This window comes from Dermacentor variabilis, unplaced genomic scaffold, assembly GCF_050947875.1.
Source record: "Dermacentor variabilis isolate Ectoservices unplaced genomic scaffold, ASM5094787v1 scaffold_12, whole genome shotgun sequence".
Lineage (NCBI taxonomy): Eukaryota > Metazoa > Arthropoda > Arachnida > Ixodida > Ixodidae > Dermacentor > Dermacentor variabilis.
Genome location: NW_027460280.1, coordinates 18,742,774 through 18,764,675, shown reverse-complemented (window position 1 = coordinate 18,764,675; position 21,902 = coordinate 18,742,774). Strand labels below are relative to the sequence as shown.

The 21,902-nt window shown below is 44.1% G+C and overlaps 1 protein-coding gene across 1 annotated transcript in view; it reads left to right on the top strand.

The window, feature by feature from the left end:
- Tnks (tankyrase) overlaps window positions 1-10,918 on the top strand; it is a 332,402-nt gene extending 321,484 nt beyond the window's left edge. Inside the window, exon 27 of the mRNA XM_075676418.1 lies at window positions 1,264-10,918. Coding sequence (XP_075532533.1) covers window positions 1,264-1,332 — 69 coding nt within the window. The 3' untranslated portion in view covers window positions 1,333-10,918. The remainder of the gene's footprint in view (window positions 1-1,263) is intronic.
- Window positions 10,919-21,902: the final 10,984 nt, after the last annotated feature.

The window sequence follows — 21,902 nt, the reverse complement described above, 5'->3', positions numbered from 1 at the left end:
CTAGTTAGTGCATTTTTTCAGCCGTTTTTTTTTTTCCTCCCCCCTCTCAAAACATATGAACGAGGTTATATTGTATATATGTTGACAATCTGCAAGTGGCTTGCCACACCTCAACTTTGTCAACCTACAAGAGGTAACTTCAGGTTACAATAAACTGACACAAATGGTATTATAAAAATGTTTTACACTTCTTCACCCAGAAAACTGTTGCAGTCCTGTTTCAGCAAAAATGAGGAGTACAATTTGGTCCATTTCTGAAATGTGATGACGTCACACTGTTGGTAAAACAAGAACATAAATTTTTGGGAGTAACATTTCATGTAAAAAAAAACTAAACTTTCTTGCCCACATAAACACACTAAAAGTTAAGGCAAATAAAGAACTAAACATCCTCAAGGTCTTGTCACATAACACTGGCGTTCTAACCAAACATGTCTTTTATGTATTAACCTGATTAGCATTCTTTGGGGACTTCACTCACTTTTCTATATGTCCCTGGGTATCTAACCTCTTTTGCACCAACTTGGGTCACTGGGTATCTGCAACTGGGTACATGACACGAGGCATGTGAACATTATTGGCCAATCCAATGCAGGGGTTCGGCGCCACGGAAGTGCCAGAGTAACCAAGGCCAGATAAAACAGTGTAGAGCTGGTTTGATGTCATGCACCTCTTGCAAAGCCCTCCTTGCTGGTGAACTTGGCAACTCTATGCCATATTTTCTATTCAGTCATTTTTATGTATGAGAGTATGTGGAAGCATTACATTGCATCTTGTGCTTGCTGAATCTGCCAAATGGCTGTCTTTTCTACCCATTCGTCAAGTCTGTAATAGAAGCATGCTTGAAAGTAAAGGAGTAGTTGACGTAAAAGCTTGCCCCTTCTTTTTTTTTTTTTGTTCTTGTCACAAGATTACAAGCATGTAGCAAAGGCTACATTGGTCTTTCGGTGGAAGAGAATGACGATTATAGAGATTCTTTTTTTACACCATCTTGACTGTACTGCAGCTCGTTGAAGAGAGCTTGTATATACGGTTTCCATTTGTATCTCTACCCATGACATTTTTGTGGACACATCTTCATTATGTTAGTGGAACGTAGCAAAAAATGAAATTTCAGGTGTTGGTGACAGTCAGATTTTTTGTTAACATATTTTGTCGACTGACAGGCAGCAGCCATGACCAAAGCCCTTTGCATAGCAATTCTCGTGCGTTCATTTTGCCTTCACATTGAGTTTATGAGCTGTTTTGGTATCTTCTTTTCAGGCGTACCCGGAGTACCTGATATCCTACCAGATTGAGAAACCTCAGGATCAGGTCGTTCTGAGTTCGTAACAAGGTCTACTTCTGGCGAAGAACACACATTATGGATTCCATGTCTTTGCAGTGACCACAGCCTTCGATGGGGGATCAGTGTCTGTGTGTGTTCAGTGGCAGTTTTTTGGTGTATGAGAATGATGAAGGTTCTGGTGTTCAATCACAGGCTGTCCTAGCTACGACAAAACACTCTGAAGCTGGTTCATTGTATATAGGAGGTGCTAGAAAGAGAGAATTTTAATATGAAAATAGCATTTTGAAACTAGAGCAGGCTTTAAGTGACATTGAAACTGAATTTTAGTTAGGCATTGTTGGCCTTTTTAGCTGAGTAGTAGGCCAAAATGCAATACAGTTCTTGTGGTGATAAAAGTATCTTACTTTGTGGGGCTTGTCCCAAGCAGCTCATTTTGCTGAGATCGGTGTAATGTGATAGTGCTTATTTCTTCATGTACATAGCTTATTGTGTGTATGAATGCATCCTTTTCTAGAGTTTTATCGTTTGTGTGACAGATGTGCTATTTATAGGCCTGTTTTTAGTTGCCCATTGTCGAACTTGCATAGATAAGAGTTATTTCACATATAAGATGTGGAATCTTTCAGAGATTTGCAATGATACATAATACTTATTGTGTGAGTGGCTTGCACCATCTTATATCACTGTATACTGTTGTAATAGCCACACTCTTATCTTTTAAAGAAAAGTTTTTTCTTGTTTTTTCTTTAGGGGGTTGCTGTGTGAGGTAATGTTTTACAATTGGTATGCAAGAGATAATGTACAGTAGCCTGGTAAGGAAACCAATGTTTGGTGGTCAGCCACTTGAAGCTTGGCAGGAATGAATTTATCTAGACTGAGCAGTTAGTGAGGACACAGATCATGCATGAGAAATAAATCTCCATACAAATAAAAATGGGTTGGAGCACATACGACAGGCACTCCCTGGTCATGAGCAACAGCTTGTCACTGCCTTTGAAAGGCATGTAGTGAGTGCATTCTGCCAGTAATAACCTATAGGGCTTCAGGTGCTGGGGAGACTGTGCCATGAGAAATGCAAGGCAAAATATTTTATATGGTAATGTTATAGTACATGGAGCAGACAACTATTAGAGTGTTTCAGAATGGGAGGGAATTGCATCAAGGTGTGGACCGGAGTCGGCTGATGCAAGACAAGCATTGGGCCCTGCAATGGACATATGTATCTAACCTACTGACCTTTTTAGGTGAAAGCCATCTTCTTGGGAACAGAGCACCAAGTATATTTTAGTTGTGTGAGGCCCTATTGATCTAGGGATTTTGTACTTTGTTACATTCGTCCCAGCCTAAATGAGCCTGTATGGCCGTCTCATTTTCTTAAAGCCTATGGTTAACCTTCATGTAAAAACTGTCAAGTATTGTTATTTCTGTAATAATTCCTCTTCTGCTTTTACAAGAAGAAAGCGTGTGGTTGTTATGTAAGTCAGTGTGGTACAGTAGGTAGAAAAGCAGTTGAGAAAGCGAGAAACTTTATGGAAGCTTTTTACATCTGATAAGGTGATGAAAGTATTGGTTGTTGCATTCACTTCTGTGGAAACAGTTTGAGAACTTGCAGTAAGTGTTGGCATCTGTGTGTGAAGACACTTTGGTGTTGCCATCTTTACATGATATGCTGATGCATGTGTTTCCACTGCTCAGTTTCAACGTGCTTGCATTTCTGGAGCGTTGACAGCTCCAGAATATGGTTTGCCATCACCACTTCAGCCCTGCTTTGTTTTCACCCAAGTTTTACAGCAAAATGACATTTTTTGTATGCATTGTTTATCCTAGTTGGAAGCGCACCGTCTTATGCTCACCATCTGGAAAGGTTGGAAATACAGGGACTGGTTTCGCCAGCTGTCTACAACATACAAACAGTAATGATGCCCCCCACAGTAGCCCAGTAGCTATGGCATTCTGCTGCTGCTAAGCACACATAATCGCATTATTTAAATGCTAGCTAAAGAAGAAAATTATTTGAGCTGTATTATTAAGTGACGCTATTGCAATACAAAGCAACTCTTACTGTGAGAGGAGGAGGAGTCTTGATAAGCCAGAAATACCTGTGACAACACCAGCTCACCATGACATTGTAGATTATGATGATCAGGGCTTTTTGTGCAGTGGTGGCAATATGTAGTGGCATGGTAAAATCAAAGGAAAGCAGGTTGGCAGAACACACAGCCAGTAGAGCCATTGCAGAATATAGGAACAGGTGTCAGTTATAGTGGAGATTTGTAGAAGCACCAGTTAGCAGCTGTAGTGAAGCATCTGAAAAGTATTTACAAGGGTTCGCTATTCCGAGTTTGAAGCGACTCTGGTATATACTGTAGCAAAGGAATCAAGAAAGAAGGCTGTTAGAACTGCCTTTGATGCTTGAGTTGCTGTGATTGGCAGACATATTGACTACATTATATTAAAAGAGTCCTATACTGAACTTAACAACATTTATTACCGGGTCATAACTGCCCAAATACCCCCCCCCCCCCCCCCAAAAAAAAAAATCTTTTAAAATTCGTGATATCACACTGATGTGCCGGCACTAGGGTTTTGGTGAAAAGTTCAAAAAGTCCTTGACCTTCATTTTCTCTTCTTATGATCAACCTACAAACAAAAGTAGGGTTATGAATAATATCAGTCTACACTGATTTAAACCTTTTTCCCTCCACTGTGGCATCACTGTGCAGTTTTGGGGGTGTTAAGCCCCACAATGCCAAGAGTATCTTTTAGTGATGTGGACCAAACAATCCGACCTTGTTGCAAAATACGAATGAAAACAAGGCTAGTGTAAGCACAGAAGCTTGCTTTAATGTAATTAACAGTTGGCATTGGCGCACCTTCCACTGCACTGCAAGCGCTGCAGTGGGGGTGGTAGCTAAACAGTGCGGTCGTAGCTGAACAAAATAGTTTATTCTATGCCAGGTTTCTCTTTTTTCTTGTGACCCAGGGCAGTGTGGTTCAAGCACAAAATGAAGACTTCTTGCTTTTGAATTTATGGTTGGCATTTTTAAGGCAATACTGATGGGTGTGCAAACAAGAACTAGGTTTTTTGTATACATAGGAGTGTCTGCAGCTGACTATAAGTCTCAGATCATGAAATGCAGTTTGGGCCCACATCATTGTGTAAATTCATTGTTTATTATGTGTGCATTTTTTACTTTATTATAAGTATCTTTCTGAACTGTTCAATTGCTGATATAACCTATGTAAGGCATGTTCCTTTGTATTGTTGATACATTATTTCTAACCTGAAACATTAGTGTGCCCAGCTGTAGAACGATTGACACTCTTCATTCCATTGCTTCTTTTGTTGTATTTCTTAACCTTAACTTTTGCATGATCTCTTGATGGCCCTGTGAATGCTGAATATAGGTTCTACTTAGGTTTAACTCCATTTGTAAATACCTTTACCTACCCTGAGCAAAATGAAAGGGTGCATAAATTTCCGATGCAGAAATTTTTCAAGCCATGCCTGTCACTATGGTTGGGCATTAAATACTTTCTTGTTTTAAAAGCGTGGGGGAAAAAAAGTGTTTGAGAAAAGTTTAAGCAATGTTGCTGCACTTAGTTTTGCTGGCTGGTTAGGTGGCTGTGGTAAGTCGGCGTCCATTACAATGAACCCATGTACAACAGACTTTCGCATATAACGGATCATATTTCAACCTTAGTTTGCTCTACTTATTTTGTTCATGCAACGAAGTTCACTTTCAACTGATCGCACTAACTGGACGAAATTAGCGGCAGTTTTTGTCAAAATTGGGTGTATAAAAGGGACTTTTGCCGTGTCAACACGGACTGACAACTGACTTGCAAGGGTCAGCTGGTGATCACAGCTCAATATCGCGCGCGAGGGGGGAGGGAGATTCTACCTCGGCGACTGCTGCTTATGGCGTGGCTGCGCGGGTGCCATGTCTTGAAAGCGATCTGCGATGTGGGCAAAGTGCGCCCAGTGTCAGTAGCTTCGTATGCGCTGTGCTTTCGACGTTTAATTCGACGTTAAGTGCCTTAGTTAAGTGCGTTAAGGGCCCCATGTCGCAGAAAATCCGGCGTCGGACGTCGCTTTGGCCAAAAGATTTTCGAACCACCCATACGCAGGCCTTCCATGTGGCACAAGGAAGTTACTGAACTAACTGAATTTCTCAAGCTAAAATACAGGAAAAATCATTAAGTACGACTTACACACAACCTACAGACATGATAGCTTCGGATTGTAATTTGAATATATGGGATAACATAATTCTATTACGTGAAAAGTCAAACCCATTTTCCAGCGTTTCAATTATACATAGACTGGCCATGGCGTCTGCCATTTGCTCGCGCCGGCATGCTAATATCTTGGAGGCCATGGAGCGGCGCACCCGTTTCCTTTAAACACTTCCAGATGGTGCTCGCATCGCGGTCCACGCAGAAAGCCGCATTTCTACCAGAAAGCCCACCATCGTGCATAGTATTCGCCGCAAGCATTTCTCGGCAAACATTACAGTGCAATTACGGGGAAGCGTGAGAAGAAGTCGGGGATCTTTGAATGCTATGATGTTCCACTCTTAAAGGGAAACTAAAGGTTACTATAAAGTCAAGTTAAAGTGATAAAGCAATGCTCTAGAATGTCTAAGGCGTCAATATAATCGCGAACAGAGTTTTAGTAACCGAGAAATTGAGGTAAATGCATGACACGATTTGAAACCCCCCAGCGACATTCCGGTACTAGCCCGATGACGAAGGCACTCATCATCATAATTTATGTCACTAGTACTCAACTACTCGTATTAAAAAGATAATTTCATTAGATTATAAGACGGAAGAAAGTGCTACTTGTCTACTTCTATTCGATTCTAAAAAAAAATAACATTTTGACGTTACCCTTGAGTAGCATGGGTGATTGAAAGGTTTTGTTTTCGCTCGACTCTGCGCGCTTGACTTTGCGCCGTGCGCGCTTTGGAGTTTCAGTTGTTTCTTTATCGCGTCGTGCTGCGGTGGTCCTGCTGGCTCGCCAAACTTGCATTTAGAACAAGCAGCGAGAATGTAACGTCCATGTGATGTCGTGGGATGCGCAAACGGTCCACGGAACTTGGCCAAGGGCAGTTGCAGTGGCGAATTCAATGTTACTTATCACTGTGTGCCAACGAGTGAACTTCTCTGTTCGAAGTGGTTAAGTGCCATACCTCTGCCACAGCACGCTGGCAAAGAGCCGAAAAATCGTGTAGTTTGCTCGCTGCACATTCGTCCAGAGGATTACGAGTTCAACGCCGACTTACTGAAGTCATGTGGAGTGCCTTTCAAAGCAGGCCGCCATCGTAGTAGTACGCAACGACGCCGGCAGCACGAGCCCTCAGCAGCAGGTCACATTCATCAGTGCTTAAATTGCTGAAGTCGAGCCCAGCATCGCGAGCTAATGTGTCGTTGTCAGGGTCGTCCATTGCAACGAGTGTCGAAGTTGGCGTCATTAAATAAAGAACCAGCTTGTCGCGCACTTTCCCTTCCGCTAGCCACCATAGTTCCGCTTTCGCGCTGCTGTCGGCTCTGTCTTAACTCTGTTTCTGGCCGCGCGTTTGTGTTTTGCGCAGAAAAGCCGTAGCGCCGTCTGCGAGCACTGCTTTACTCACCAACGGCGCAACGTCACTATGAGACCATGACATTACCACTCCTCGATCGGAGGGCGGGCAATTTGAGGTACGCGAACACTTCAGAACACATTTTCTCTTAAAATAAGTCTCTTCATCGCATGAACCAAGCGTTTCGAGGTTTATGGGATGGTATTTCAACAGTCCACATTGACTTAATATTAACCTTTAGTGTCCCTTTAAAGCCGAAGCTTAAGGGGGGATGCTAGGCTGAAGGTTCAACTTTTGAAGCGCTCAACCAATTTTTATGAAATTTTCAGGGGTGGTTGAATTTGTTATCATTAGAATATCTTCCAAATATCAGCACCCTAGCGCAACAAGAAAGAAAGTTATAACTGTGAAATTTAGCAATCTTGTGTGTCAACTTAGGAAAACTATCGTTTACACAATAATAAAAATATAAAAATTACTTGTGATTAGATCCGTTCCATATGGTTTATAGTGCAGGATAAGGTCAGTTGCGCATTTTGTATGTCATTTCTGTAAAAGTGCCATCACTCTGAAAATGAAGCTTATTTTTTTCGCTGTCATTACATGTCAAAGATCTGCTAAATAATATATGTTGGAAAAATCTAGGCATCTGAAAAGTACTTTATCTTGTTCCTCACAAAATTTCAGTCTAGAAAAAACGTTGGAAGCAGCATTTGATGAAGCAGTTTGGAAAAGATACTTTTCCTATAGCTATTTTTTTGCAAAAAGTGCAAACTGAAAAAAATCAATTCAAAGATTTCAGAGCATGGCATTTATTCTTATGATCAGAAAAAATTAATCAAAGTGCCCTGCTGCATATGTCGGGCCCTCCTCTTCAACACGACGCTGCTCTGCGATCGCTTCAAGACATCGGCTCTCTTTTTTTTTTTTTCAACTTTAGAGCTATCCACTGCCCTCGCTCGCGAAATGGCTTGCTTCGTTGCTTCCTGAACGTGCTTATTCGTCTGGACTCCATGTTCAAGTTCCAGCTTGTCAAAAACTCTCTTGATGCCACGCGTTCCTTCATTGAATTCTAGCACAGCCAGGGCCTCTGCAGTCTCCACTGTTCTCAGTGATGCAAAGTCTGTCTTTGGGCACATTTTCCATAGAAGAGCATTGAAGGACTCATTTGTATTCTGTGCCTGCATCCTTGAACATCACGCAAGAAGCTCTGGCTTACTAAGCCTGTTGTAGAGAGGCACCAGCTCTTTGGCAACGTCTCTGCTGAAAGCTGGACGATGGGATCTTGGCACTGATGACTTGTCCGCTGCAACTGCTGTGCCGATTGTAGTGACAGCAAGAGTCCTCACCAACTGGGCAAGCGTCATGTCGTGGGTTTTCATCTGTTGAGTTGGAGTGAAAAAGCGTCGCAAATACTCCTCGTTGCATTTTTTTTTTTTTTTAATCATCTGGAGCATTGTCTTTCAGGGCAGATGCAGAGTAAGCAGCGAGTTTTTTTACAACACTTTGTGTCAGCTTCCCCTTGCCTCCTAGACCTTTCGTCATTTTCTTTAGTTTCTCAATTTCTCTAAAAAGCGCGAAAAACAAACTTCCTAATGTGGGCATTCACTTACTTTGCACTTCGTTTCTTGCCCAATATGCGGCCACGTCTGGAAAAACAGCATTCAGAGTCGTGTTCGACGGGATATGCGCACCACCAACTTAATAATAATAATAATAATATTTGGGGTTTTACGTGCCAAAACCACTTTCTGATTATGAGGCACGCCGTAGTGGAGGACTCCGGAAATTTTGACCACCTGGGGTTCTTTAACGTGCACCTAAATCTAAGCACACGGGTGTTCTCGCATTTCGCCCCCATCGAAATGCGGCCGCCGTGGCCGGGATTCGATCCCGCGACCTCGTGCTCAGCAGCCCAACACCATAGCCACTGAGCAACCGCGGCGGGTTCACCACCAACTTGTGAAAAAAAATTAGTTTTCTTCCTTTCTACTGCTCAGATAACTACCAAACTTGGTGAGAAGATTCTTTATTAAACAAGCAATTCAGAACAATTCAGAAAAAAAAAAAAACTTTTTTTTTTTTTTTTCACCGAAATCGGTATTTTAGCCCCGCATCCCTCCTTAAGCGTCCTCCAAATTTTGACAGCAACTTTCCGCAGTCATTGAGCGAGATGTGTTCGTGTTTACCTGTGCATGCATGACACCGTGCTTGTTAATTTAGTTATTAAGCGAATGTTTACAACTTTATCCTTACCAGCTACTACAAGCTACTATCCTTACTTCATGTAGATGTCTACTAATTTGCTCTCGCAATCAATGCTTCCCCTCTGGGTTGAAACTGCAACTTTTTTTTTGTTTGGTTTTACTTTGGATGTTCGTCACTCACTCTTTGCGATAACATTGTTACACATCACGACCAAAGTTTTCGATATGAGGCGTTTCAGATATTATGGAGTTCGGATAAAATGGACATTTTCTGATGGATTGTCAGGGTCTGTTGCAACGAGAGTGAACTGTATATGTATAGTGTCAAGCAGTTGCACAAACAAGTATTTGAATCTGAAGAAACTGCCTACATCTGATATTATTACAAGGGTGGTAATGAAGCGCCACATAAAATGACACCATGAAAAAACTGGTGTGAGTCTCAGGATTTGTACCAAGTGGGCATCTATTTAGCACTGAACAGCTTTCGAGTCATAAAAATAAGCCAATCAATGAAATTATCTTAATTACAGATATATTGTCAACTATCTGGGATTTCTGATGCCCTCTACTTCTAATATTGTCCAGAAGAAATTGTATTCTTTACCATATTTTTTTTTACAATTGGAGACTGTCATTTTTGTAACGCCCTGTGTAACATCAGTTCTATTATAGCTCTGAATTGCAGTCTGGCTAAGATTATTAGTTGTGCTACTAAGGGCTTACACCATGGAAGATTTTAAAAGCTTCAAAGGGGGACACTTGTATATATACTACATACTTGGTTTTACACATGGTTTAGAGTTTGGTTGTCAATACATTGAGACCCCAGTACGAGTTTTTCTGCAGACCTAAGTGTTATCACAGAGGATATCACAGAGTCTGGGCACTTTTTTTTTTTTTTTTGAGCACCACAGAGTCATCCACTACTGCCACACAATATGATGCACTGGTCTTTGAAGATACTACTAACATGTTATGCATAATGTGGTGTGACTTGATGTGTGTTTACAAACATTTCAAAACCTGGTATACCTTAGAAAACATGCATTGATGTTGTAGTTTTTTTTATTCATCATTTTCATGTTTTGGCCGTCATGGTGTGTGATTATGTATCTAGCTACCTTCCCTATGATAACAGAGGCATTAACTACTGTGAACCTGTGACAAAGGACGGTGATGACTTTGCATTGAAATTGTTTACAAAGTAGCTCTTGCCTATGGCATTTAAACTGAACAAATGGAATTGCATACAGTATGAGCACCTTGATTGGGAAGGGTGTTGTGACTAGAATGCAATTTTCTATGGCTATGGTCAGCATCAGCAACTGTTGTCATATCCCTGCTGGCTAACTGACAATGCTTGGTGGTCGACATTTTTTGTGCGTGTGACTGTGATGAAGGGAACATTATTTTAACTGCGGACAATGTTAGTGTGGTGCTTTCCCTTTAGGACTGATGTGATCTTGTTGCTTGTACTTTTATTCAACATTTGGAGCTGTTCACTGCTCTAGCTAAGTGCCTTTGCCATGTGATGAATGCTCAGCGAGTATATAACCCTTATTTATTGGTTTGACCAAGTTAGTATGTTGTTGCAGCACAGCATTGTAATTATTGGTTACGTTCACCTGAGTGGATGTTGCTCTGCTTCTGTATCATGTGTACATATCAGTTTTATTACTGTGTGTGTTTTCAATGTCTTAGTTTTTGAAATATGTAAAGCACTTAAAGGGAAAACACATCTTTCATATTCACACTTGGCCATGGGATACTATGTGACCACTTTTCAATGCGTTGGATCATATGTGATACAAATAAAACAGCTTATATGTTCATTGTTAGTTTTAAGCATGAAATGCTTTTAGCTCCTGTTGTTGGTGACCTTCAAGTGACTTTGAGCCAGAAGCCAGAGCCTTTATCGGGGCACTCAAATGAGAACATCCGGACACTGGAACGAGAACATCCGGGCAACCAATCAAAACTTAAGAAAATGCGGTCTCTGGCCCCTAACTTGTTGTACATGAACTAATTACATACGCCAGTTATTGCTCAAACAAGTTACAAGAAATATTGCATACGAGTTCTTCCTAGTGTTATTTATTCTCACTATCACTCAAGCTGTAACTTCTAGTACACTGAAGTTTTATTTGTCACTTCCAATAGCAACGTTCAAAGGACAGATACAGGGCACAATACACTTAATTGTCATCTTTTGGCACTGAGACAGGGTTGCCTTTGTTGGAATGCCAACGGTCCATGAGTTCCACGGCGCGGGCTTTGCGTCAACTAGAGAAATAGTGCCACGCTGCATGGCGCCTTCTTCAGGCGATTGTCTTCTAGCTGGGTAGTGCACTCTGTCTCCCTGGCGTCTTTGGTTGCCTGGCATGCCGCCTTCAGCCGGTTTTCTTCTAGCTGGGCAGCGTCCATGTGGACCAATGCACAGTATGGCGTGGCGTGGGGTGTGCTGTTGCAAACATGCACTACACTCATTTTAAGATCGTGGTTAGTATTATCTCCAACCAATCTGCTTTGCCGATTGCCATTTCACGCTTGCGTCTACTTTTATTATGGGAGAGCCAGCATTTTTTAAATGCTTCCAGCAACCTAGTCAATGTCTACAATGAATTGGCTGCTTGTCTGTTTGATACCGTTGACAGGAACATCTTGCACACAGCCATTGTGTTAAGAGAATGTAGAGGATCAGCATGGCAAGGACAACGGTAATAGACAACCACAGCACCATGTGGGGGCATTGCATTGCCAGTTGCTGATATCACCTACAGCAAAAAATTTACAGCGGCCGGGGGTACCAGCACACGGTCCCCCTCCGTTTTACTGCACTGTCGAAGCGGGATTTTCTGCATGAGTAAACTTTACGGCAATGGTTTACCACAAGTGTGTGTTAAATGACCATCTGATCTGGATCAAGCTCAAACAATTATTTTCACCATTGAAGCGTAGTTAAAGCATAGGTAGCCCTGCATCATTACGTCAATGGTGCGGAGTAAGCCCTGAAAAAGAAAGTGCTTGTGCGAACAAAATACGCGTCGGTGTAAACATTTTCTTTTTTTCTGCCTTCAGCACATTTTGAATGTCACTAAGGCAAAATATTGTTACAAGGCATGAGGTGTTTATTTAGAAGGCTCGGCGCTAAAGCACTAGATGGGGCAGCGCCAAGAAGGTTTAAAAAAATAATTCTGGAGTGGAGATGGTGCCCTTGAATTGAAGCCGGCCGCCGCCATCTTGCTAAGGGAATCAATTAACATTAGGATGTGGCGGAGTAGAGGAAGCGTTTTCGCTTTCGGCGGTTTTGAAACAGCCAATTTTGCCATACAGATGATTCTTGATGCGTGTCTGCGTCACTCGTTTTAGGATCGAAGTTGAACGTCTTGACAGCTTGTTTTTGGGAGACCGCGATATGACGACTAAGCCACCGGCAATATTCTAGCCCGAAACAACAAGCTTTTATTTTTCAGTCTCTCCAGTATTTATTATCACAGAGCAAGAGCAGCTGCACTGCCACTATTCTCCGCCTAGTTCAGCACGCTTTTAACGATGAAGTAAGCACTGGCTTCACCTCTGCTGGTAAGAATCTGCAGGAGTTGGCACTCCAGAATTTTTCGCAAAACCTCCTTGGGCGACGCCACCAGACCGAAAGCAAAGTCCTCGTCTTCCTTACCTGTACCACACAGGCGAGGTTAATGTCATTAAAAGTTTAAGACCTAAAGTTTCTTAATGTCATTATATTTTTATTGCTGCTACATGCGCATACTTAATTACATTATACGTTGCAATGGTGATAGCTGCAGTGAAACGGTTAGGTTTGCTTGCCAATTGTGATACAATAAAAAACAGTTATCTAGGGAGCAGATGTTTGAGAAATGGCGTGGGGAACATTAATAGGTGTATTGTATGTATTTTACTTCAGGAAGGTCACTGTTGCACCCAGCCGTAAACTGTTTGAAGCCAAAGCTAGCTCGACGGCCAATCCACAGTGTAGTCAAAGCATTGAAATAAAATGGCGCTCACAGCTTCCAAGCTCTCAAGCAGCGATCCTGAAGAATTTAACCGTGTGCTCCAGTTTGTTCTGGCGTATGTGCTTCATCGAGCCAAACATCGTCGAGAAATTCGAAGGCTTCGGTACGAGCCAACAAGGCATGGAGCCGCCGCCGTGCAATCGAACAGCTTCTCCTGGCTACGGCGCTCACGCTCGGTGCTTTAGCCATGCGGAGCGTCAAGGTCGCCTGCTGATCTCTACGAAAATAAAGAGCTGCTTTTAAAAAATTGAAGAATACATTAGTTGTTTTTGTCTACAAGTTCGCTTAATATCGTCAGCATGTGGTCGCAACGGCGGGGACATTGGAAACGAGAGTACGCATTCGACGGCCAAGTGAGTTGTAATAATTGTAAGAACGCACTACGCCGCGAGAAAGAGCGATTTTTTAAAGAAAGTGAAGAATATATGAATTGTTATTCATTAAGAATCCATTTAGTCTCGTCAGAATGTGGAGACATTGGAAACGAGAGTACGCATTTGAGGGCCAAGTGAGTTACGACCACGGTGTAAGAATAATTGTTACGACAGAGCACTACGCCGCGAATGGCATTAAGCTTTAATGTCATTAAGCATGTCCGTGTGGCACCCCGCAAATGACATTAAAGTTTGAGGCATTAGGCAGTTAATGTCATTTTCTGTGGCAGGGGTAGGATACCCCTGCCACACGGGCACAGCACGAATGCGCCGGTACATTGGTCCTCGCGCAGAGAAAGCCCACTGGTCGAGTCGGGTCAATGGTCGGGTGGCCTCGCGCTGTGTGCATGGCTTGAGCCTGGCAACATTCGTCACTTAATTGAGACCTGGCAGAAAGTCGGCCGTTGGCGGTGAGGCGCGCTATGGTATAGTTCACCTCGCGGTCGAGTATCGCAAAAGGGCCATCATAGTGTGCCAAAAGCTTTGTGCACAGACCGCGCTTCCGTACTGGTGACTACAATTACTAGACCAAGTCACCAGCGGCGTAGGTAACTGGGCGGTGGCGGCTGTCGTATCTTGCCTTTGTTGTACCCTGCGAAGCTAGCGTGCGTAGACGAGCAGGCCTACGGACTTCTTCGGCAGGCCAGAGTGTAGCTGTAGAATCGTCAGTAGTTGACAAAGGGAGGATGATGTCTAGAGTGCAACGAGACAGGCGCGCATACTAAAGTAATCTCGTGCCTCACAGTGTTGAGCGTACGTCATAAACGGTAGAATCTCATGCGAATTCCTATGATCTGACGCGGCATACACTGCGAGCATCTTGGTAAGCGTTCGGTTGGCACCTTGTAAGTCCATTGATTTTGGGATGGTATGGCGTATTATGTCCGAAGGTAGAACTGCACAAACATATAGTAGCTCTTCCACAACATCTGCGGGAACGGTCGCCGATTATCACTCGAGGCGGCCCATTCTGGAGGATGATAGATTGAAGCAAGAGAAGCAGCAGTGGCGGTGGGGATGGCTGCCGTCTCGGAGTAACGGTTATGGTAGTCGACGCTTATGGCTATCCAGCGGTTACCCCGCGGAGGATCGTGGGCCCAGAAGATCAATGCCAGCTTGTTAAAACGGGGAGCTTGGAGGCAGCACAGGCTGAAGTTGAGCTGACGTTTATGACATGTCGTGCACGTATTTTAACGCGATAGCATTAAGGGCCCCGTGGCGCAGAAAATCCGGCGCCGTTTTCAGATGGGAAGAGGACTTCGCACACGGAGGTGCCGCGTCTCAGAGCTTACGCGTACCCATGAGCAAGAGTACGTACCACAGGGTCTCCGAAAAAACTAAATTTCTTTGTAATTAACATGCATAAACTGAAATTGACGAATGCACTGGAAAGTTCGCAATGCCAAGTTTGAACTGCAGTCCTCAATTTCAAGTTCCATTGACAGGCAGAGGAAAAAATCGGTTTTATCGCGCAATCCGTAGTCCGTATACATTTTCTCACGGGTGTGCTCGTCAACCCAACATCATTCGGTACGTTGACCAAGGCGCTCCCCCTCTACCCGGGTTGACTGGGTGGGGGGCTTTGGTTCGGGCCAACGGTCCTTCCCGGACAAGGGGGCTGCTGTGGTGCAGCACGACTAAGCTACTGCACTCAACACATGCTCTTAGGTCGGTGCTTCTCGACTCATCCTTACAAAGGAGAGCCAAGCTCTTCCTGTTATACTGGTTAATGCCCTACCTAAGTTAAACAAGAAAAAAAAAAAAGAAACACGATGAACTCCCACAACCAAATTTTCTGATCCCCTATTGCGAACTGTGCTATTGTACGTCTCCGTTTTTTGTCGTTTCCCTACTTCAACCAGTCCTCCAATCGCTCTCGCTGAACCCAAGGCGCTTTAAGGAGGCCAGTGGTGCCTAAATCGACCGCTGGGTAGACGTCTTCACATTCTAATAAAACATGCTCCGTAGTTTCCCTCGCTTTACCGCAGCAAGCACATGCTTCTTCCTTATATCTCGCGTTATAGGTGCGTGTTTTAAGGCATCCCGATCTCGCCTCGAAATGTAATGAGCTTCCCTTGGAGTTATCATCATAAATTGTTTCTTTCCTGATTTCGTTTTTTCCTCTTTAGAGGAAGCTTTAGCTCGGGCCCAACTCCGACGCGGCCTATTCAAATACATGTAAAAACGCAAAAACGTTTTTCTGAGGTAACCCCTGGACCGATTTTAATGAAATTTATTGCATTTGAGAGGGCAAGTGAAATTCTAGTGTCTGTTGGTCGCGCAATTTCTATTTAGCTCCTGAATTTTGTTAAAAAGATTTTCAAAAATTCGAAAGTTAGAAAAAAATAGAAGCACGAAGTTTACAAATTCATAACTCTGCATCAAGAGCAGATATCGTGGTTCTGTAAACGAGATCCATCAGATCATTGAAAGCGGACAAATTCGATACGTCATTTTATATCTTACGTGAATTTGTTACGTTGTTTACATTGGGTTCTGCAAAACCTATATTTCCATTTTACTATACTTTTTGACATTCATGTGTAACGTATCAATTTTGTCCGCTTTAGATTTACTATTAGATGCAGCTCACGGAATTGTAATATCAATTTTCGTTGCTGAGTTACAGAGTTGTAAACTTGATAGTTTCGTTTTTTGAAAATTTTCGCTTTTTGCCAATTTTTAATAAAAAATTGACGACCTAAATAAAAAATCCGAAACCAACAGTCACTAGATTTTTAGTTTTTATTTTAAATGCAACAACTTTCGTCAAATTTGGTGCAGTGGTTGCAGAGAAAAACGAATTCTGCTTTTACATATATTTAGATAGGAGCACCCGAGCTAAAGCTTCCTCTTAAGTAGTTACTCATGGCAGGTTTCTTTTCCATTGCCGCCACCCATGAGATTATTTCAGCCTCTCTGACTTTCCGCTTGACGTTCTTTGTTGCTGTATTGCTCACCCTACAGGCCGCGTACTTGCTGGTAAGCTTCCTATAGTTATCTTCCTCCACTGTGAATCAATGTTTTTCCTGTACAGATGCCTCAACACTCTCCCAGCCCATTTACTTTCTTCCATATTCCTCAGTCGTTCTTCATACTCAATTTTACTGCGAGCTTCCCTCACTTCAAAACTAGTCCAGCCCATATCACCCTGCACAGCTTCATTTGTAGTCTTCCCGTGAGCGCCCAATGCGAGGCGACCCACTGACCTTTGGTTCCCGTCGAGTCCTGATTGTATCCCTGATTTAAAGCAAAGAACCCCATTTCCAAAAGTAAGTCCTGGAACCATTACACCTTTCCACATTCATCGGAGCACCTCGTACCTATTGTATCCCCATAGCGCTATGTGCTTCCATTATAGCTGCATTTCTCTTCCCCTTCACTGCTATTGTTTTTTCCTGTGTTTCCATATAACTATTGCCTTCGTTTATCCATATACGAATGTATTTATATTCTGTTACCCGAGGTATTTCCTGGCCCTGTATCGCCACTGTCTTGCTCCCTGTTTTCATTGAATACCATAACACCTGATTTTCTAAAACTAAATTTCAAACCTAAATTGTTGCCTTCCTGTCCACAGATATTAGCCAGACGTTGCAAATCACTTTGCTTGTTAGCTAGGAACACAATGCCGTCCGCATAAAATAAACCTGGAAGCTGCTGTTCTACTGCTGTACCTGCCTGTTTGTATGAGAGATTAAAGCCGATATTACTTCCTTCTAGCGCCCCTCTCCATCCTCACCATGCACATCACAAACAGCAGTGGGGATAAAGGGCACCCTTGCCTCAGTTCCTTGTTGATATGAACTTTCTCCTCGCTCCTCATCCCTTCCCATTCAACGCAAACGGTATTTTCTACGTAAATCTCTCTCAAAAGCTGTAGACAATCGTCACCTAAGCCTTCCCCTTCCAGAATATCCCACAAAATGTTGCGGTCTACGTTGTCATAGGCTCCTGTAATGTCTAAAAAGGCCAAATAACGGTCTACTTTCTACTTTTGATATTTCAATACACTGAGTAAGAACAAATAAGTTATGTAAACGCCTACCTATTCTGAAGCCATTCTGAAGTTCTCCCAAAGTGCCATTATTCTCTGCCCATGCTTGAAGCTTTAATTTGATTGCTTGCATTGATAGCCTGTATATTACCGATATAATGGTCAACGGTCTATACGAGTGAATTCTATCTTTCTCCCCCTTACCTTTATAAATTAAATTCATTCTACTTTGTCGCCAACTGTCTGGTATTCGTCTAAAGTTTCTTCCACTGCTTTCACCAGAGCTTCTTTACTTTTTGGTCCTAGTTCATTAATCAGCCTAACGGGAACCTCGTCTAGCCCTGTGGCTGTGCGCTTCGGAATTTTCTCTTCGGCTTTCTTCCAGTTGAAATTTGTCAGCACCAGATCCAATTCTCCGCCTGGGTCTCTTTCATGCTCTTTTTTTCTTCAAATACAACCTCGTCATTGCTTTGGAAAGATTCGGCTGTTATTTTTCGGATGTAATTTATTGCCGCTTCTCCTTCCAGTCTGTTTTCATCTTCGTCTAGGATATGTTGTTGTATTGTTGTTGACTTCCTGCCTAATAATTTTATGTGGTTCCAAAATATTCTAGGTGCGGCCTTCTTTATCTCACGTATTTCTGACAACCAACGCTCACTTTCACCTTTTAATTTTGCTTGCACCAGTATTTGAATGATATTCTTTTTCTTTCGGTGTATTTCCCATTTACTGGCTGCTTCATCCTGCGGCAACTGCGCCATCTTTGCCTGCCTGTGCTCTCGGGCTGCTTTCTGTCGTTCGGCGATCGCTTCTCGTATCTCCCTGTTTCACCAGCCATTCGGTTTCTTTTTTTCCTTTCCAGCGAATATGTTGTTTCTCTTTCCGTATTTCTGTCGTTATTACACTTAGAAGCTCACTATATTCCTACTCTTTATTTGGCCATTCGCCAAGTTCTTCCTCGACTCTAGTGACTATATTTGTTATTTGTGCCGCGTTCAAATTTGGACTGGCCATTTTGCACTCCTTGCTCTCTTTCCCAACTACATATCCCATTTTCAAAATGATGCATTTATGGTCACTCCCAACTTATCATGAATTCCTTCTGTCATAAGACAGTAATCAATGGTGGAGTGCCGGTTTCCCACTTCCCACGTGGTCTGCCCTTCACACTTAGGCCCTGTATTCACGATAACGAGGTTATGTTGCTCACAAAAGTCTAGCATTGACTTCCCGTTGTTGTCGGTATAGCCATCTAAATCCTGTGTGTGGGCATTCATGTCACCTAATAGGATAATTTCAGCACCATTCCCAAAACCCTTAATATCAGCGATTCATTCCACTAACTCTTTATTCTTCTCTGTGCAATTATTTCAGGTCCACAAATACGTAACGCCCAGCCAAGTTTTTTCCCACTCATTGTACCTGATAACCGAAGATGCTCTTGAAATTTTGAATTTACTCTTTTCCATTTGGCTCCCTGATGGATGAGCATTCCGACTCCCCCTCCCTTTCTTTCAGACTTAGTTCTGTTGCACCCTTCCCAAACATAATTTTCAATCACTGGCGGCTCTTCCGAGTCTCTAAGGTGCGTTTCTGTAACTGCATACACCCCTATTTGTTCTCTATTTAACTGCTCCTCGATCTCTGCCCACTTTTCCTTTCTTCTGCCGCCCTGCATGTTTATGCAGCCTATTGCATGGCGAGCTCTCTTTCTTGCCTTACTCCTTTTTCTTTTATTGACGGCGATGCTACTCTGAGGTTCCCTTAGGGGACCTTCTTCATTACTACCTACTCTGGCCTCCTGAACGCCCGTGGGCCCCCTAAAAAAGCAACAGCGCGACCAGCAAGTCGCCAGCCCACTTCTCGTGCAAGCCTGTAATTCAAGTGGATCCCATCTCGTTGAAAACAACCACACCTTCTCACTGTTTACTTCGACAACCTCGAAGCCTTTCTCTCGGCTCATTTTCCATATCGCCTCATTAGCAGCCACTACGGCTCTTTGTACGTGACTGTCACGTACAGGCACCGTGCACACCACGATCTGCACCGGAGGGAACAGCTCGCGCAAGTCGTCCACCTCAAGCGCTGGGCTAGTCCTGTCCCTTTCTTGTTTAGGACGTCATTTAGCCCACCTGCTATTATGACAAGGTTGTGCACGTGGGCATTTTCCGCGAGCTTTTCTTTTGCTCGCTCCATGAGAGAACCCAGTGTACGCGCTGGAAATGTCCCTACGCCACTCTTTTATCGCCTTTCACCCTCTCCACAATTGCTTCTGAGCACCTAGCCAGGTTTGAGTCACCGGCGATAATCACCCTTTCACTAAGTCCTACCTCTCCCTGCTTCCCTTTGTCCTTTTCCGCGTGATTCGGACTCGACAAGGGGCATTGTGCAGTCAATACGCGGCTGCAGCGCCGCTTCCACCACTGGCGGTTGCCGTATATCTAACTGGAAATAATTCACAAACAAAACAATGCGTCCATGACGTCACTGATGAGGTCAGAGAGTAGAGGGCGAGGGCGCGCCGCCGCGAGAGTAAAACATCTTTATTAATAATATTTGAATGGCGAGAGCAGTCTGGGAGGAACCCTCAGTCCAGGGTCCCTAAGGTGATTCCGGCGATGTTTCGAGCCCGTTGTATCACAGCTCGGAGGACCTCTGGAGGTCCGTCGCGGAGGGCATCGTCCCACAGCTCTTTGTTGCGTAGGGGGTAAAGGAGAGTTGGCAAGGGAGGAAAGAGGTTTGCAGTGCACTCAATCGTGACGTGGAAGATTGTGGGCGAGCTGCCACAGCCAGGGCAACGATCTGCATAACAGTGTGGGTAGAATTTATTGAGAGAGACAAGGTTTGGAAAAGTTGCGGTTTGTAACTGGCGTAATGCCACTGCTTCCTCCCGCGAGATGGACGGCGGTGGTGCGGCGTGGGTGCAACGAATGCGTGTATAATGACGGAGTATGTCTTTGTAACGGAGCAAGGGATTCCCCCACTCTGAACTAGTCACCTCACCACGCCGAGTCGCCCGGAGGGAAATTTCTCGGGCAACCGTATGTGCGCGTTCGTTACACGGCAGCGAGGTATGACCAGGGGTCCAGAGTATGTGGATGAGGGGAGGCGTGGTTGGTGTATTTTGCGGGATCTGTTTGAGAATTTGGTGCGCCGCTCTCGGGATGCCATGTCCTGATAGGAACGCCCGGCATGCCTGTTGCGAGTCCGTCAGTATATATATACACTTCCTCAGGAACACGGATGGCGTATCGAATTGCAAGCGCAACACCGAGAATTTCTCCGTAAGCGGCATTTGTTCCGCGCATTGCAGCAGTCTCTCTCAGGAATTCGGTGCCATCCAAAACTACCGAGGTATAGCCCTCTTGAGTGTGTGATGTGTCCGTGTATATAGCATGTGTTTCCGGGATGTTTGCAAGCATGCGGCCAATGTGTCGTACACGGGCTTTGCGCCGCCCTTTGTCATGCTCGGGGTGCATATTACGTGGCAGTGGATGAATACTTAGTGCTTGGCGTATCGCTGACCACAAGGTCGTTGGACGGATTTCAGGCTCAAGGGGTGGGACAGAGTATCCTAGCCGTGTGAGAAGATGGCGGCCAGTAGGAGTGAGTAGGAGGCGCTGGCGATGGCTGAACCAATGTGCCTCTAGCAGCTCGCCTAGTGTGCTATGTGTTCCTAAGTTAAGGAGACGGTGAGTGGAAGTATAGTTCGGGAGGCCATGGGCCAGCTTCGTCGCTTTGCGAATCATTGTGTCTATGCGAAGTTGTTGCGCTTGGGTCAACCGCTGAAATGGGAGATGGTATGTAAGGCGGCTGATCACGCATGCCTCTAGCAAACGCAGCAGGTCCTCTTCTCGAAGGCGCGAGCGCCTGTTGGAGACCCTCCGGATCATGGCCAGAATTTGCTCAATCTGTCTGGATAGAAAGGAAACAGTGTAGTTTGACCTGCCATCCGCTTGGATGTGTAGGCCGAGGATACGAGCACGATTAACCTGTGGTATCGGTGTGCCATCCACGTGCACAGTGATAGAGGGAGTAGAGGAACGGCTCCGGGGGCGAATGATTATGAGCTCCGACTTTTCCGGAGCACATCTTAAACCGCATTTTCTCGCGTACTCGGAAACTGTATCGACTGCTTGCTGCAGTCGGTCCTGGATGGCTCCGTCGGAACCCCGTGTCGACCAGATAGTAATGTCGTCCGCATAAATAGCGTGGGCGACATCAGGGATCTGGTCGAGTAGTCGGGGGAGCCCTGCGAGCGCGATATTGAATAGAGTAGGGGAAAGAACTGAGACCTGGGGTATCCCACGTCCTACAAGGCGAATCGTACCGGATCGATGCAGTCCCATTC